The sequence below is a fragment of the Cicer arietinum genome, chromosome 4 (genome assembly GCF_000331145.2).
Source record: "Cicer arietinum cultivar CDC Frontier isolate Library 1 chromosome 4, Cicar.CDCFrontier_v2.0, whole genome shotgun sequence".
NCBI lineage: Eukaryota > Viridiplantae > Streptophyta > Magnoliopsida > Fabales > Fabaceae > Cicer > Cicer arietinum.
In genome coordinates this window covers 13,400,766-13,418,566 of record NC_021163.2, presented here as the reverse complement: position 1 = coordinate 13,418,566, position 17,801 = coordinate 13,400,766, and the positions used below count along the sequence as shown (strand labels likewise).

Below are 17,801 nucleotides of genomic sequence, written 5' to 3'. Positions count from 1 at the left end.
CATTTTTTGACATTGTCAAAATGAGTCATAATATACAACTTATACAAATACAAGACCGATACTTCAAGTTATCAAGAAAAAAACATAGTATTACACGTCTTTCGAAATAAAATATAAATAAAAATAGTAATTAAAAAGTTAATATATTTAAATTAAAATTTTAATTAAATAAATCAATTTTTTGATTATTATGTTATTTATATTTTATTTGATATGAGATATTCTTAATCTATTCAATGCTGACATAATGTGACTAGAGACAAATCTACTTCTAGCTAAGTGGGGGCAGCTGCCCCACTAAACCACTAAAAGATTTATTTTGTTATAAATCATTGAATAATTTTATTTTTGTACCATTAAAAATTAAGTATTGTACTCAATTAAAAATTATTGAATAGTTTTACAAAGAAATGCTAACAAGACTTTTATGGACACGTATTAAGGAACCAGATATAAAATTAAAATTAGTGGTTTGGAATTTGTGTGTTCAATATCACAAAAGTTCAAAAATTGCTCTTTCAACACAATTTTTACTTATTTTTAAGGGTCATGCTACTAAGCATCTTTAAGAAGTACAAGGACATTTGTTTATGATTATGTTAGCAAGTGCCCTTAAGAAGGGCAAGGGCATTTGTTAAAAAAACCAAATACGAAATAAAAAATTACATTTTTTAATATATATATGAGATTGTTCCTATTAATCAAAATTTCTAAAGAAGTCCTTGAAAATTGAGGGTCTAAAAAAATTTATTTTTTCTAACTATCTCCTCCAACTCATTATAGAAACTATTTTGCTTGAGTTGCAAATAAAAAAATAATTAATTATGATAATTTAAATGATAAAATAAATTTTATTTATTTATATATTTTTTTATTAATTGTAATTAATTGTAATTAATAGAATTATTAAATAAACTGAGATACTATATATAAAAATAGAAAATAATGAATGGTACAGCAGAAATTTCGGGAAAATCAGACAAAGAAAAATATTTAATTTTTGTTAGCATTCTTTTAATTTTAAACCTATCTATTGACTTTTTTAGTTTAGCATTCCCTTTTCAGAAATAGGTGTATAAAATACTTTTATCTTATTTATTTTGTATTAAAAAAAAGACACTCAAACATCTAATTAAACCTTTTTTTATATAGCTCTTCTTTTCAGCCTTTCTTTTAACAAATAGTTATTCTCCCCATTGTCTTTTTCTTCCTCTCTGATTTCCTACTCGGTTCTATGGGTATTAGGGCAGTTTGATCCTTCTTCTAAGAATAGAGTACTTTACAATAAAGTAAATTATCACATAGATTTTCAAGGGAATTTAGTAAATAGTTTATAAGTAAAGCTTGATCTTGATTATTAACTTTTATGTCAATATTCTCAAGATTTAGTATGATCTTGTTGAATTCATCAATATGATTTTCAATGGACTTTCATAGTTGCACCTTGAAGGTGTACAATTTTTGTTTCAAGTATAAACAATTTACCACTGATTTTGTCATACGCAAAGTTTTTACTTTTAACTAAATATCTGTTACACAGGTTTCTTTTGCACTTTCTTTAAAAACTTTTACACTTTTTTTAAAATTTTATCACCAAGATTCAAGATTAAAGCACTACAAACTTTATTCACAGTGTCCTCTTCTTTTTTCTGAAAAAGTAGACATTGTGTATTTTTTTTCTCCTAAGATCATCTTTTAATTCCTAATGAACTAGTAATGCTTTTCATCTTAAGATCCATAAACCAAATTCATTATTTCCATCGATCTTAACAACCACATACTTTGTTGATGCCATGACTTTAATCTACATCCATATGAACCAGTGATGATTGCAGAAATGCAATTGAACAATAAACAAATAAATAATAAAGCTTTGAATGAAAAAAATGTAAGCTGAACACAAAAATTTGTGCTATTTTAGATGATCGTCAATTTTTACTTCATCTTTATTTTAAAAACTCTCATATTAAATACTCTAAATAGAAAGAAAATGAAGTCGTTGAGACCTCAACAAGAGTAGCTACATATATACCTAGCCCTCAATATTTTTATCATTATATCTCTAGATGTATTGAACATTATATACATTTTTTGAAATGAAGTAATTTTTTCCTGTGAAAAATAGAAAGCAGGGAGTATTTACAATCTATATATGGTTGTCTTGCTATGCCAAAAATATTTTTATTTATCTGTGTTGGAAATGATATTGAAACAATTGAATTAGTGTAGTGTGAATTAAATTTTTTTTCCGAACAAGTCCCGCGTCGGATGAATATCATAATAGCTGTGTTTATAAAGTGAAAATATATCATTTTAAATGTTTTTCAAGATATTTAATTTTGTGAATGAGAGAGAATGTATTAGTAATCGTGTTTAACAGAATCATAGTATAGCAAATCCAAACACGTTAAAGCTTAAGGGAGATAAAATATATCTCCCGTTCACAATACAACACCATATAATTAACCAAATAGAGCTAGTGATCACAAAAATGAATATATTGTGAAAAGAAACAACAATCTTCAACAACTGAAAAATAACATTATAAATGTGAGGTGTAGAAATGAAAAAATGAATATTTCAGTATGTCCTGAAAGTCGAAGCATATGTTGCAGCAAAAACAACGAAGAGTAGAGGAATTGATAGCTTGATGGAATTTTCGGTTCCTACAATTTAGTGACAAATTCAATAGTTAATTAGCTTAACAAAGACAATAAAATTGGATAAAAAATATGACTTCCTCAACATGATGAATCTTGTGTACCTGATGGATTAGAATTAGAAGATCCCGCTGGTGAATCGGCTGCTGAGATATACACAAGATGCACAGATTAGGAGAAACATATTAATTAATTTCAATATATGATGCATACACTTATTTTTATGATGTTATTTTCTTGTTTTCAATGTCAAGACATTGGTCTACATATTTTCTTTTAGAGATCGAGATCGAGGAGAAAATCTCCCTCGAACAAAGTTTGGGACGGGAATTGCGAGTCGTGTTATAAACACAATACCTTTTAATGTAATTTTACTATTCCTTTATAATATAAAACTAAATAACATATTGCATAATTTGCATTACTCTTATTCCTATTATTCTAAATAAAAATAGAAATAATATAAAATTTACAATTTTTCATATAGACAAAGACAATGAACATTTTGAGGGGTTATGAATGATACAAAGAATGAGAGCACTCCATAAACCAAGTCTCAAAAAATAAATTAATTGATTGAGTTCATACACTTCAAATAATTTAATTATAAAAAATTGCAGAAATGCAATTGAACAATAAACAAATAAATAATAAAGCTTTGAATGAAAAAAATGTAAGCTGAACACAAAAATTTGTGCTATTTTAGATGATCGTCAATTTTTACTTCATCTTTATTTTAAAAACTCTCATATTAAATACTCTAAATAGAAAGAAAATGAAGTCGTTGAGACCTCAACAAGAGTAGCTACATATATACCTAGCCCTCAATATTTTTATCATTATATCTCTAGATGTATTGAACATTATATACATTTTTTGAAATGAAGTAATTTTTTCCTGTGAAAAATAGAAAGCAGGGAGTATTTACAATCTATATATGGTTGTCTTGCTATGCCAAAAATATTTTTATTTATCTGTGTTGGAAATGATATTGAAACAATTGAATTAGTGTAGTGTGAATTAAATTTTTTTTCCGAACAAGTCCCGCGTCGGATGAATATCATAATAGCTGTGTTTATAAAGTGAAAATATATCATTTTAAATGTTTTTCAAGATATTTAATTTTGTGAATGAGAGAGAATGTATTAGTAATCGTGTTTAACAGAATCATAGTATAGCAAATCCAAACACGTTAAAGCTTAAGGGAGATAAAATATATCTCCCGTTCACAATACAACACCATATAATTAACCAAATAGAGCTAGTGATCACAAAAATGAATATATTGTGAAAAGAAACAACAATCTTCAACAACTGAAAAATAACATTATAAATGTGAGGTGTAGAAATGAAAAAATGAATATTTCAGTATGTCCTGAAAGTCGAAGCATATGTTGCAGCAAAAACAACGAAGAGTAGAGGAATTGATAGCTTGATGGAATTTTCGGTTCCTACAATTTAGTGACAAATTCAATAGTTAATTAGCTTAACAAAGACAATAAAATTGGATAAAAAATATGACTTCCTCAACATGATGAATCTTGTGTACCTGATGGATTAGAATTAGAAGATCCCGCTGGTGAATCGGCTGCTGAGATATACACAAGATGCACAGATTAGGAGAAACATATTAATTAATTTCAATATATGATGCATACACTTATTTTTATGATGTTATTTTCTTGTTTTCAATGTCAAGACATTGGTCTACATATTTTCTTTTAGAGATCGAGATCGAGGAGAAAATCTCCCTCGAACAAAGTTTGGGACGGGAATTGCGAGTCGTGTTATAAACACAATACCTTTTAATGTAATTTTACTATTCCTTTATAATATAAAACTAAATAACATATTGCATAATTTGCATTACTCTTATTCCTATTATTCTAAATAAAAATAGAAATAATATAAAATTTACAATTTTTCATATAGACAAAGACAATGAACATTTTGAGGGGTTATGAATGATACAAAGAATGAGAGCACTCCATAAACCAAGTCTCAAAAAATAAATTAATTGATTGAGTTCATACACTTCAAATAATTTAATTATAAAAAATTTAATATTTATTAACGGACTCAAATAGTTATTGAAATTTAATTAAGGTTTAATCAAACGAGAAAATATATAAATTCGATTAAAAAAAAATTAGTTTGATTGTAGTTATCTCTCGATTCAATTCCGAGTTACTAAATCTATAGTCTATAGATAACATTTGTTTATAAAATGATGTGCATACATATTCGTTAGAGTTAGAAGAGTTGATAATTTCCTAACATGTTTGAGAGGAAATGAAAAAAAGTTAAAATGGTAAAAATAGAAAGAAAAAAGCATTGTTTGAGTTACCATTGCACTGAGTGGAGGGTGGGGTTTGTACTTTGCAAGCAGTAGGTAAGGCAAGAGCTTGGGTACGGTTAACATTGATACCAAGTGATGATGCTCCTCCATTAAGAATCTGACAGAGACATTGTGGTGATGATTTCACAACACCTGAAAATTGTGTGCAGCACCCTGAAGATGGGTTTGTTGCGCTCCCCGTTATGTAATTGAGGCACGGTGATAGGTTCTCTAACACATTTGTACAACCTGATTGTGCCACAGCTCCTGCACAAAACAAGGACAATATAACCAAACTAAGACCCACTTCCATTTTTATTTTCTTATTCAAATTACTTTTTCTGGACTTAATCCTTTGAATTGGATGGTTTGGAAGAACAACGATGGAATGGCTTTTTATAGGAAAATAAATAAATATACAAATTTATAGTAGATAGAGAATTAAGTTATTATGGATCTCCAATGCTAGCAAAATAAGTTCGCCTCCATGTAATAACGTAAAATTTAATTTTTGACAAATTAATTAGAGTTTTGTCAAACTGTTCCGACAGTTCCCTAATTTTATAATTTAATAATAATAAAATTATAATTGGACCCTAATTTGAGTTCACCTTTGGCACGCTTGTATTCTGGTAAGTTGTTAAAAATTTAGACTTAATTTGTTATTGATTATAAAAATAATTATTTTAATATTTAATAGTTTAGAGATATTTTTAAAAAATTGTTTAATGTTTGTCTATTATGATAAAAAAAATCATTTTAAAAATAAAAACAATTCAAACAACTTCTCGTTTTTAATTTTTTTTCAAAAGTTATAAGAAATAGATGAAAATTGTGAAAAGTGATTATTATTTTTTTAAAAAAAAGTGAATATTTTTATAAATAATTTGTAATAAATAGATTCTTAAATGTAGAGGCGGGGGACAAGGGTTGATAATGGGCGTGCGAAGATAGACCAATTGTATAAGGTCTAAATTTTTGTATTTTTTTAACAGTATTAGAATTTCAAAAATACATTATCATAAAGACTAATAATTTTGGGAAAAAATGTTCAGATTTTTTGACAAAAAGATTAAGTAAAAAATAAAATTAAAGTTTTAATATTATTAATGTTATCTACAATTGATATTATTTACAGATATAAATAAATAAAAAATTCTATTTTAATTTTTAATATTTTTATTAAAAATTTAATTTTTAAGATTATGATATAATTTTTAAAATATTTGAAAGGTACTAGCCAGGACCTAACTCTATAAAATTAAATTGCGCAATGAAAGTTCTACACTAGTCAGCTATGTGGATGACCAACCTTTTAGCATGAGGTTGAGGGAACCGCGTCGTTTAGCATGAAAATTTAACTTAAGAAATGATAAATTATGTGCTTGTTTAGATTCTTTGTTGGATCACTTAAAAGTGATTCTTAAGATTTAAAAAATTAATTCTGTTATCTTTAATAGATTCTGATTTCAATCGATTTTGTATTTAAAATTTAAAATAAATCCATTTTATTTAAAATATTTTGTTTTTTCTTCGTCTACTTTAATTGTAAGAAGAAATAACGTTATATTGTGACCTTTAAAGTAATTTATTTATGAGGAGTGCGTGATAATTGTTACTGGTCCTTTTTAAGAAATTGAGTCACTTGAGAGGGACCATTTCCTTTTTGTTTCAGAAATTGATTCACTGAGAGGGACCATTCTGTTTATAAAAAGTTGGCGATGTCCCAATCCTATACATACTATAGGCCTTTTCTATAAACTAGTGTAAAATATAATTTGTCGCAAGTTCTACATTTTATAGGATTTTTCTTTTATCAAATTAATGAAATAAATTGAAATTAAATGTTTTCATGATATATTTATGACTTCTAGTCTGAGTTAATCTATTTATTTATATTATATACAAATGTAACGAAATTTGCATTAATTACATAATTAATAAAACATTCTTTAAGAGCTATATTCACAAATTTCTACACGTCACTTTTACATACAATGAGTAATAATATTATAAAATCTCACAATGTACATGCTCCATTAAATTAAATTAGATATTTTTAATAATTGTCAAATAGGTATGGAAATTATATACACGTCAACTACGCTACAAAATAATTTCTGAACATTAACCTATAAGGCTAACATTCCTATGATTCCATTATACGTTTTCTTATTTTACAAGTACAATATGTTAACTATAATGTTTTTTTTTGGGGCAGATAATTACAATGTTTCTTAAAAGGTTGAACACTATAAATTTTATAATATAAAATTAATTTCTATACATTAACGATATAATTTTTTTTACACATATATTCAATCATATTATACCATACCACTTTTTTATGTTACTTTAAAATATTTTCATAAAATTATATATTGATTTATTTGATTAAATATATATAGATAACACAAAATAATAGATTAGATATATATTGATTTATTTGATTTAGTGAGTATATTTTTAAAATAAAATTTTAGTTAATACATATTAATTTAAAAATAATAAATATAAAACATATTAGATTATGAAATTTTAAAGATTAATAATATAAATTTCTTTTTATGTTATTAAATATTTTAAACTAATTGATTTCTTAATTTTATCAAATATTATCCTCTATTCGCTACCAACTATAAGCTATCAGAAACTAATTTTAACAAAAAATAATCTAAAATTTTGTGTTGATGTTGTGTAAAAAAAAAAAAACAAGAAAACTAAAGAATGATATGTTGACAAAGGAACATTAAAAAAAATGTTTAATTACAGTTTTAGTTCTTCTATTTTTATCAACTAATAAAATTGATCATCTTATTTTAAAAGTCGACAATTTTGTCATTCCCTCAATTTTAATAATTTTTTGTAAATATTAAATTTTATCAATTAAATTATTAGATTAATACTTCTTATTAAGCAAATCAAATATGTAATTTTTTAATATAATTTTAATACTTTTATCAAATAAGTTCACTATGGCGTAGAATATACTTTTTAAAATACAAGTAAAATATTAATTATAAGATCTTATAATAGATATCAAATTTTTGTAATTTTTGGTTTCCATAATTGATTAGGTAATATCAAAATATTGAACGGTTGAATTGATAAAATTTAATCTCACAAAAAATTATTAAGTAGAATAACTCAAGTAAGATTAACTTTTGTAGTTAACAAATCTCACTCTTATTTTAATACTAAACAATTTATTATACATATAATACACAATAATTTGAATTTGCCTATTAAAATAATACTAGTATCATTCAATATTATTTAGGTCTTTTTTACATTAAAATATTATTTAGGTTTTTGAATTTGAACTTCCATCTTAACAATAAATATTAATTTTCTTATCCAAGTTATGTTGTGGAGGTATTAAATATAATTTCTTTTAAAAAAATTATTAATCATTGTAACTGTAATAGTGTTGATTTTTCTAAATATTTTATAAATAATAAAAATACTTTAAAGTAATGTTTACTTCTTATTTACTACTTATGTAACTTTCATATAATATACGTATATTTATTTTCATAATTTAACCTAATTATTTTAGGAAAAATTCATCCGTGCATGTGCGGGTCTCACACTAGTCATATATATATACAAGGACACAAAGATTAGAGAAAGGAGAAGGAGCTTAAAAGACACAAATAATGAAGGATAACAATTTCGTTATTTATCTTTTGCCTGCAAATATATTAATGAATTGGCCGTGGACAAAAAACCATTGGTTGGGCTTAGCCCCAAATTTACTTGAATATTCCTAACCTATGTAAGGGCTGCTTTATCCCACAAATGATTTGACAAGGTTTCAATGATATTGATCCATTTGTTGGAACTTTAAAAAAAAAATTATAATATTTTATTTTTACCATACTTTAAAATAGAATTTTTAAAATAAAGAATCAAATGAAAAATTATTTAAATATAAAATATTATTTAAATTATTTTATCTATTTATTATAAGCTTGTTTAAATAGTGAAATTTTAAAAAATAACTAAAAAAAAAATATTCTGAGACATTTATCATAAAATTTATTTTTGAGAAATATTTTCAATGATGCATACAAACCATAACAAAGGTAGTATTCTACTTCTTCAATGTTTAAAAAATATATTTTAAGATGGTACATGTAGTTTTTTCAACACTTAGTATCACACTGATCTTTTAAGACTACAAAAGACTTTAAACTATTTTTTTTTATTAAAATATTAAGACATTAAATACGAAAATCACTTATCTCATATATATTTAATATTTAACTCAACTATAGTCAATGTATAACTAACCGCTAATACTTAAACTAAATATAGATCCTCATTTAAATATATTTTTCTTAAAAGCATACTCGAGTTCTATAACCATTTCATGGACAACCAAGTGACTCAAAAAATTGAAGGCAAATATAGTTATCTAATAGAGATGAAAAAATGGTTATAAGTAAGATGCTTTAGTTATGTGTTTAGTTACAAATTATAGTTATAAATTAATTGTTTTAATTTGGATATATAAACTTCATTATATTTACTATTGTAATTATCTTTTTTATTTGATCAATACAAAAAGTTATCTCTGTTTTTCCTCTCTTACATGCTTAGTATCAATATTTTATATATTCTATTATGATATCAAAGAGATAATTATTCCGCTATTCTCAAATTTCAAGTTAAAATCATCTCATTATAATAATGATTAAAAAAAAAATCATAAGATAATGAGTAACAAAGGGCAACGTGTTTTATTTTTAAAACTTTACTAAGACCTAAATTTTTTTCAATGCTTTAATATCAATCTTGTTTCAACATCAACAATTTTCATCAGTAAGAAAAAGATGAAGTCAACTAGATTTTTTGAAAATTTCTCAAGAACAGCAACAACATTTAGCGTCAAAATTCTTTCTTTTTAGTCAAATTAGCATTAAAAAAAAAGTAATGCAATCAAATATCTTGCATGAATGTTTAGACTCTAGATTCAACACTTAAAAAAAAAAGATTGTTCTTGTTTTAAAAAAATCATAAATAGATTATCATTTAGAAGTCTTAGCTAATGAACAAGGAGTTGCACATCAGATTTCGTTAAAAAAAAAAATGCAAAAGAATATTTTGCATGAAAGTGTAGATTCGATTCAACACCTACAAAAAAAAAAGGAAAGAAACAAGATTACATTAGAATCTTTATTGTTCTAATTTCAAGCGAAGAGTAAAATCTTAAAAACAATATTAACTTTTCAGCGTTTCTCATTTTATTTCTGTATGTTTTACCAACATTTGTGTTATTCGTTACAAGCTAAAAGTGCCGCGAACACCTTATTACTTGCAAGGAAATATTAGAGACGAAAATTGGTTTTAAGTTAGTTACTTTAATTAGGTGTTAATTGCAAATTAGTCACGTTAGTTAGAGATTAATTATTCTAATTTGAGTATATAACTTCATTATTCCTAATATTATAATAATCTTTTTCATTTGACCAATACAAAAAGTTATCTCTATTTTTCTTCCTTTCACGCATAATATCAATATTTTACATATTCTGCTAGTATCAATTTAAAAAAAGCATACTTATATCTTTTAGACAAAATTAACACATAAATTAAATTTAAATAAACAAGAATTAAATTAAATAATAAGGTGACATCAAATTAGGCATGGTAACAGGGTAAGACATATTTTGTTTCCCCACCCTACACCTGACTGATCGAAAAAAACTCGCAGTCACCCACTTCTTAACGGGTGTAATATTAAAGTATTTATTAAATAATAAATATAAAAAATATTATTATTATACTATAATAAAATTAAAATTATATTTTCTATAGAAAAATAGATTATAATTTTGTATATTTAAAAAATATTAAATATATACATATATATAAAATTTAAAAATGATAATAATATTATTAGTGGGGAAGAACAGCAACAACATTTAGCGTCAAAATTCTTTCTTTTTAGTCAAATTAGCATTAAAAAAAAAGTAATGCAATCAAATATCTTGCATGAATGTTTAGACTCTAGATTCAACACTTAAAAAAAAAAGATTGTTCTTGTTTTAAAAAAATCATAAATAGATTATCATTTAGAAGTCTTAGCTAATGAACAAGGAGTTGCACATCAGATTTCGTTAAAAAAAAAATGCAAAAGAATATTTTGCATGAAAGTGTAGATTCGATTCAACACCTACAAAAAAAAAAGGAAAGAAACAAGATTACATTAGAATCTTTATTGTTCTAATTTCAAGCGAAGAGTAAAATCTTAAAAACAATATTAACTTTTCAGCGTTTCTCATTTTATTTCTGTATGTTTTACCAACATTTGTGTTATTCGTTACAAGCTAAAAGTGCCGCGAACACCTTATTACTTGCAAGGAAATATTAGAGACGAAAATTGGTTTTAAGTTAGTTACTTTAATTAGGTGTTAATTGCAAATTAGTCACGTTAGTTAGAGATTAATTATTCTAATTTGAGTATATAACTTCATTATTCCTAATATTATAATAATCTTTTTCATTTGACCAATACAAAAAGTTATCTCTATTTTTCTTCCTTTCACGCATAATATCAATATTTTACATATTCTGCTAGTATCAATTTAAAAAAAGCATACTTATATCTTTTAGACAAAATTAACACATAAATTAAATTTAAATAAACAAGAATTAAATTAAATAATAAGGTGACATCAAATTAGGCATGGTAACAGGGTAAGACATATTTTGTTTCCCCACCCTACACCTGACTGATCGAAAAAAACTCGCAGTCACCCACTTCTTAACGGGTGTAATATTAAAGTATTTATTAAATAATAAATATAAAAAATATTATTATTATACTATAATAAAATTAAAATTATATTTTCTATAGAAAAATAGATTATAATTTTGTATATTTAAAAAATATTAAATATATACATATATATAAAATTTAAAAATGATAATAATATTATTAGTGGGGTGAGTTGGCGCACGGGTGTAGAATAAATATCAACACTCAAAATTCGTCCCACCTTTAAATTTTAATTTTGGAGAAAATTTGCTCTTATCATAATAGATTTTTTCCACTTAAATTAAAACGGATTCAAATAAATACTTGAACGAGTTTGGATGTCATATCCCTAGGTCAAATGATTGAATGTTATGTACTAATATCATATCCAATAAAATTTTAGTGTATGAGAATGTTCACTTTAAACAATGTGTTGGAATTATGTGAGACGTTAACATTAGACAGTTGGTATGGTAAAATTTAAAATACAGTGAAAGACCAACAAAAACAAAGTAATCAAAGAAATAAATGGAATTAAGAATCTAGATGGTGTAAATTGAAATATTCAATTATCCACCTGGGCAGCTGAACTAATGAGTAATATTTGACTTTGACCAATGTTAAAGTAGGCAAATAATTTGAACAGATACCCAACATTGCGTGACACTAAATCAAGTGTGTTCTGCAGAAGCCACAAAATGCGAATCGTACCTACTTAAATCAGTTAAACTCTTTCATTTCGCATTTGATTAGATATGGTAGTTGAGCTTCTTAACCAACCATGATAAATAATAATCTTCATTTCATTTCCATTTCTCTTCTTGATGTATTTTATCTATAAAATCCCCTTATCATTCTTTATTAGCTCTTACCCAATCTTCACACTTTCAAACCCAATTTTCTAATAGTAATATTAATCTTAAACCTCACAACTTTTTCAAATTTCTAATATGGCAAATTCTGTGACTCTCTGCCACATAGCTATAGTTTTTGCCATCAATATTGTCATGGCTGGACCATCCTATGCACAAATCAGCACCCCATGTAATGCCTCAACATTAAGTACTCTATTCACACCTTGTATGAGTTTCCTTACAAATAGTAGTGCGAATGGTACCTCCCCAACCACTGAATGCTGCTCTGCTCTCAAGTCACTCACAAGTGGTGGCATGGACTGTTTGTGTCTCATTGTTACTGCCAGCGTTCCTTTCAAAATTCCAATCAATAGAACCTTGGCTATCTCTCTTCCTCGTGCCTGCAAAATGCCTGGTGTTCCAGTTCAATGCAAAGGTAAAAAAAAATCCTACAATCTTTTTCCTTTGTATAATAAGTTTTAATTACGAGGAGGAATCAAATTACTCTAGCAATAACTCTGATCTGAGTTACTCTATCTAATAAGTCATTATAAACATTGAGTTTTATCAATTCAATAGTTGATTACTGTCATATTATTGTCAATATTTACTTATATTTAGCTTATTATTTTCAATAATAAAGCTAACTAAGATGTTACCTTTTCTTACTTTGCAGCCTCAGGTTCACCACTTCCTGCTCCTGGTAATGCCAAAATGCAAAATTTCGATTTCAATTTGAATAATTTTTTGCAGAAAAATTATTTTATTTTTTGCAACATGTGAAAAATGAGTCCTGCTATATAAGAAATGAAACCAGCATAAGATCTAGTAGTACGAAAAAGTGTAATAGAGTCTTTGCTGGTTGCATTCCTCTAAACTATTTTTGCCATTTTAACTAATCTTTTAAATGATCTTGATGAATATTCACAGGACCAGTGGCTCTAGGACCATCTCCTTCCCCTGTATCAGCTCCTTCTGCTCTCTCAGGACTTACTCCAACTCCTAGTCCTCAAGGTCATTACTCATTACACTTTAATCCATTATGCATAATACATCTATCAGTTTTAACTTTTCATATTCCTAACTCATGAATTTTCTTTGTGCAGCATCTTCTGACCTCCCTTCACCAACTTCATCTCCTCTTGCACCACAACAATCTGGCACAAACGTTCCTCTTTTGACTCCACCATCTCCATCTGTTGATTCTGGTACCCCATCCACATCTACAACGGGAAGTGGCCACTCTTCTCTGACTCCATCCTCTGCCGTGACATCTTACACTGTCTCACCTTCTGTTTTATTGGTATCACTAGGATTTGTTGTTCTCAAATACTTCTAGACTTTGTGTTTTGCATATCCGGTGCAAACATACCTATAAATTGTTGCTATATATAGTTTTTGTAGTGTGGTTATTGCATTTGAATTTCTTTTATAGATAATTTCATATACCCCACATTTGGGGAGTATTTGTGTAATCATAAAACATTTGTGATACATGTGAGAGAATATAATAAAGTTCTTGTTAATTTATTAAGTTTTGAAGTTCCACGTAGGTAAACTTGTTTGATGAGTTAAGAGACACAGAAAGAATATTGAGAATAGGAGTTCAATCTTGTTACTAAGTACTAACATTTCCATTTCCCCTCTCCACTAACAAATTAACCACTAAGATTCGTCTATAAATTTTTTATTAAGTTTTGAAATTTATTATCTGTATTTTAAAGTATTCAGACATAATTTACTTAATGAACAGTGGCACTGTGATCACACAGTATTGTCAACTGCCAATTATTAGCCACAGGAAAAAAGATTCAACGGCAAACCTTTGAATTTGAATCGAAACGAAAACATCTTAATTCATCAGTATAAAAACGAAGCAAATTAAATCATGATCATTATTATACCTTGCGCAAAGCGGTGGCGAGTTCGGTGCAGGTGAATTTGGCGGCGGGAGCGGTTGTGAGAGGGATTAAGTTACGGAAGTAATACAGAACTCTGTAAATTTATTTAATTTTTTTAAACAGTACATTTATTTGCTGACATTTAAAAATAAATATATTATTCTTTAACTTTTCAACGTCAATAGAATGCTTATATGAATCCTATTTATACACTAGATTATATCTATAAAGTTCAAAGACATCAGTTTTATCTTCTTGATGTTTAATTTTACTAATGTAAACGCAAGTGAAATTTTTTAATTATGTGCGATATCTGTATTTATCATCCATTTCATAATATTATATTTAAAGTTTTTGATTTAATTAGCATTAGAATTTTGACGTTAAAAATAATAAATAAGTTTCTTTTTTTAAAAAAAAAAAAATCAAAATTGTATTACCGTCGTTCCATGTACGACTTAGCTAACAGAGAATATGTTTGTCTATGAAATGAAAGCAGAAGCAAAAAATAAAATTATTTATATTATAAAATCATACGAACATATATATCATTTTATGTCACTTTGCACTAACTATCACTTAAATCAACAGCAATTTATTTATTAAATATTTATAATTCAATCAATTAGCTAACAATATTTTAGAAATATCCCTCCTCCGGTTGACCTGTCCCAGCTTCGTATTGCAACCCAACCAATCTTAAACCAACAATTTCCTCCTCACGTTTTTCCCTATATTAAAAATAGAAGAGCGAATAAAAAGCCAAATTTTAAGCACATACGTTGACATTATTTGTGGCTGACGAGTGAGAAGGCAATGTATATATAGATTCCGTAGATGACATAAAAAAATGGGTAAGGAGGAAAAGAAATAAAACTACCAATAAGAAAGCAAAGTGTTTTACATTTGAAGTTTGAAATCAAAATTAAAACTAAAAATGGCAAACAAATATGTTGCTTTGTTGTTGGTGGTGTGCCTGGTAGCTATTCAGGCGGAGCCTACCCTTCAATCGGGAGAGACCGTAGTGACCCCGGAAGAGTGCTTCGAATATTGCGTTGCCGCAAGTTTATATCCACGCTTCGCTTCTGAGCCTGTATGCCGTTTCCGTTGCCAATTCCCCATGTACAATTGTAAGTTTCCCTCATCATTTTTTCTATGTCTATTTCTAATCAATTTTTTTATAATTAAACACTACATCACGTTTTTAATATAATTAAAATGTTTTATTATGCTAGCTGTAACAAACGACGTTGAGCACAGCGCAAGGAGGCATGGTCCAGTTGCAGCTCCGGCAGTGTCACCGGTCCCAGCACCCAAAACTCATTAATTCACAAAATGCTAAAATGGGATCCAAATTTGAGAGCATGATTGGTAGAATCAATTTCAACCAAAACACAATGCTTTTTCTCATCAATTCATGTCCTCTTCCCCTTGCCCCTTGTTTATCATTTGTTACCACAATAAATTAAATTATTATTCTTTTTATTATCATTCTCTTCTTATTCACCTTTTCCTTTTTCATTGTCTCCATTTATTTATTTTTACCGGAATCATTGTTAACTCATTAAAGATCCATAGAATATCTATCAACAACAATACAATTTAAAGGATTCAATGCAAATAAATTCACAATATTTATTTAATAGTATGAAATAATAAATTGTTTGGAATACTCGTGTCTCTCTCTGGACGATACACATACCAAGACGAAAAACTAAAATGACATCCCACTAAGATAATGATAAAATAATATCATACTATTTTGATAAAAAAACAAAAAAAAAGTATATTACCCTTTTAATTAACGAAGAAAAATACGTATTTTTTCGTAGAGATGTCAATTTTTTTTTACAACTCACGCATATGCAAGATTCAACACTATGCAAATACAGAAAACAACAAATGAATTTAAAAATTACAAAAAGTAATCACAGAGTTAGTCGATTGATCTTCACCAATATTTCTCTTAATTTGCTCTACCATTTTATCAATTACATCCGTTTCAACCCATAAAATTATATATTTTGGTTTTTAACTTTTTTGTGTGTACAAGTTTTTAATATTTCTTAACTAACATCAAATACCACATATCAACATTTACTTTGGCTTAAAATGAACACTTTAGCAACGTTTAAAATATTTTTTTAAGAATATTACGCCCATAAATTGAACACGTTTCATTTCATTGATTTAAAAGATCAAGTAATGATTCAATTTAAAAGGGTTATTTAGCATAATTCATTGCCTTACTTTTTTTTTTCTAGTAGGTAGCTCGCATCCCTGTCCTAAAAAAATTTGGTGCCGCATTCGTGAATATGACAATGAACACAGTTTTGAAAAAAAAATTATTGTGATTTTAATAATTGAATAATTGTTTATTTAATAAATTAAAAATAATTAAAATATTTAAAAAATATAATACTATTAATAAAATAAAATACATTAAATTGAAGTAAAAATTCAATTGAGTAGATGTGACAAAAGAAATAACACGTTATATTATTTTAATAACTCCTTTATATTTTGTATAAATTTATATTATTTTAACAACTCTATCCTATTTTATAGATAAATTAATTACTTAATTTTATTTTGTTAACAATTTCTTTTTATTTTTTCGCTAGATCTAATAAATAAAAATAATTATAATTAAAAATAGCAAATTATATTAATAATATCAAATAAGATATATTAAATCGAAGAAAAAAATACATCAGATTTAAATTAATGATGTCCACTTAAACGACATCCAGTTCCATATCTATGATGTCGTTGAACTTGTCTAGCTCTTTGAACGAGTTGAGGTCGTTAATCCTCATTTTGATCATTATCTTCATTTTAATTTATAGATGGATTAAAACCACTATCACATGCCTCTATATAATTTAAGATCGATCTGAGTTACGAAAGTACATCTATCTACACAACAAATCATCATTATTTATTACACAAGAATTTATTAATCTACACAAGATCGTTTTGGATAGATTCGTTCAAAGAGGATCAACAAAGACAAAACAAAACATCAAAATATATATTCAAATTGATGAGCCATGGGCAAGGGAAATGGTGTTGCATCTTTTTGCAGAAAGCACATCATGTTTATGAGACAAATTACTAACACTAGACAACTACTAAATCACTCATCCACGTTTTTCATACAACACAAAACCAAGAACGTTTTAGTTTCGCAAAAGAACTATTTGCTATTCTTTTTTAAAGAAACAACTAAAACATATTATTTTTCACAGTCCAAACCACAATTTAAAGAGTATCAAGACT

General features: G+C 26.5%; 2 protein-coding genes and 2 long non-coding RNA genes across 5 annotated transcripts; 2 read left to right on the top strand and 2 right to left on the bottom strand.

Annotated features, from left to right (window-relative positions):
- Nucleotides 1–2,388: 2,388 nt before the first annotated feature.
- Nucleotides 2,389–3,264, bottom strand: LOC101505213 (uncharacterized). Its single transcript, XR_001143660.3, has 2 exons — nucleotides 2,765–3,264; nucleotides 2,389–2,666 (listed from the first exon to the last, which is right to left on the bottom strand). It is a non-coding gene; the product is annotated as an uncharacterized lncRNA (long non-coding RNA).
- A 569-nt stretch (nucleotides 3,265–3,833) lies between these two features.
- On the bottom strand, nucleotides 3,834–5,418 carry LOC101512190 (non-specific lipid transfer protein GPI-anchored 5-like). 2 transcript variants are annotated; one of them, XM_004496651.4, is made up of 3 exons: nucleotides 5,008–5,418; nucleotides 4,210–4,248; nucleotides 3,834–4,111 (listed from the first exon to the last, which is right to left on the bottom strand). In XM_004496651.4, exons 1-3 carry the CDS (start codon nucleotides 5,309–5,311, stop codon nucleotides 4,026–4,028), a joined length of 429 nt encoding a protein of 142 aa, XP_004496708.1. In that variant the 5' UTR covers nucleotides 5,312–5,418; the 3' UTR covers nucleotides 3,834–4,025. The 2 variants fall into 2 exon arrangements, with proteins under 2 accessions (XP_004496708.1, XP_073223169.1); XM_073367068.1 differs by having other exon boundaries at nucleotides 4,210–4,251; nucleotides 5,008–5,407.
- Nucleotides 5,419–12,614: 7,196 nt separating this feature from the next.
- Nucleotides 12,615–14,152, top strand: LOC101511543 (non-specific lipid transfer protein GPI-anchored 20-like). The gene is made up of 4 exons (XM_004496649.4): nucleotides 12,615–13,054; nucleotides 13,295–13,321; nucleotides 13,549–13,632; nucleotides 13,725–14,152. Exons 1-4 carry the CDS (start codon nucleotides 12,715–12,717, stop codon nucleotides 13,955–13,957), a joined length of 684 nt encoding a protein of 227 aa, XP_004496706.1. The 5' UTR covers nucleotides 12,615–12,714; the 3' UTR covers nucleotides 13,958–14,152.
- A 945-nt stretch (nucleotides 14,153–15,097) lies between these two features.
- LOC140920166 (uncharacterized) lies at nucleotides 15,098–16,010 on the top strand. The gene is made up of 2 exons (XR_012162799.1): nucleotides 15,098–15,649; nucleotides 15,755–16,010. It is a non-coding gene; the product is annotated as an uncharacterized lncRNA (long non-coding RNA).
- The last annotated feature ends 1,791 nt before the right edge of the window (nucleotides 16,011–17,801 follow it).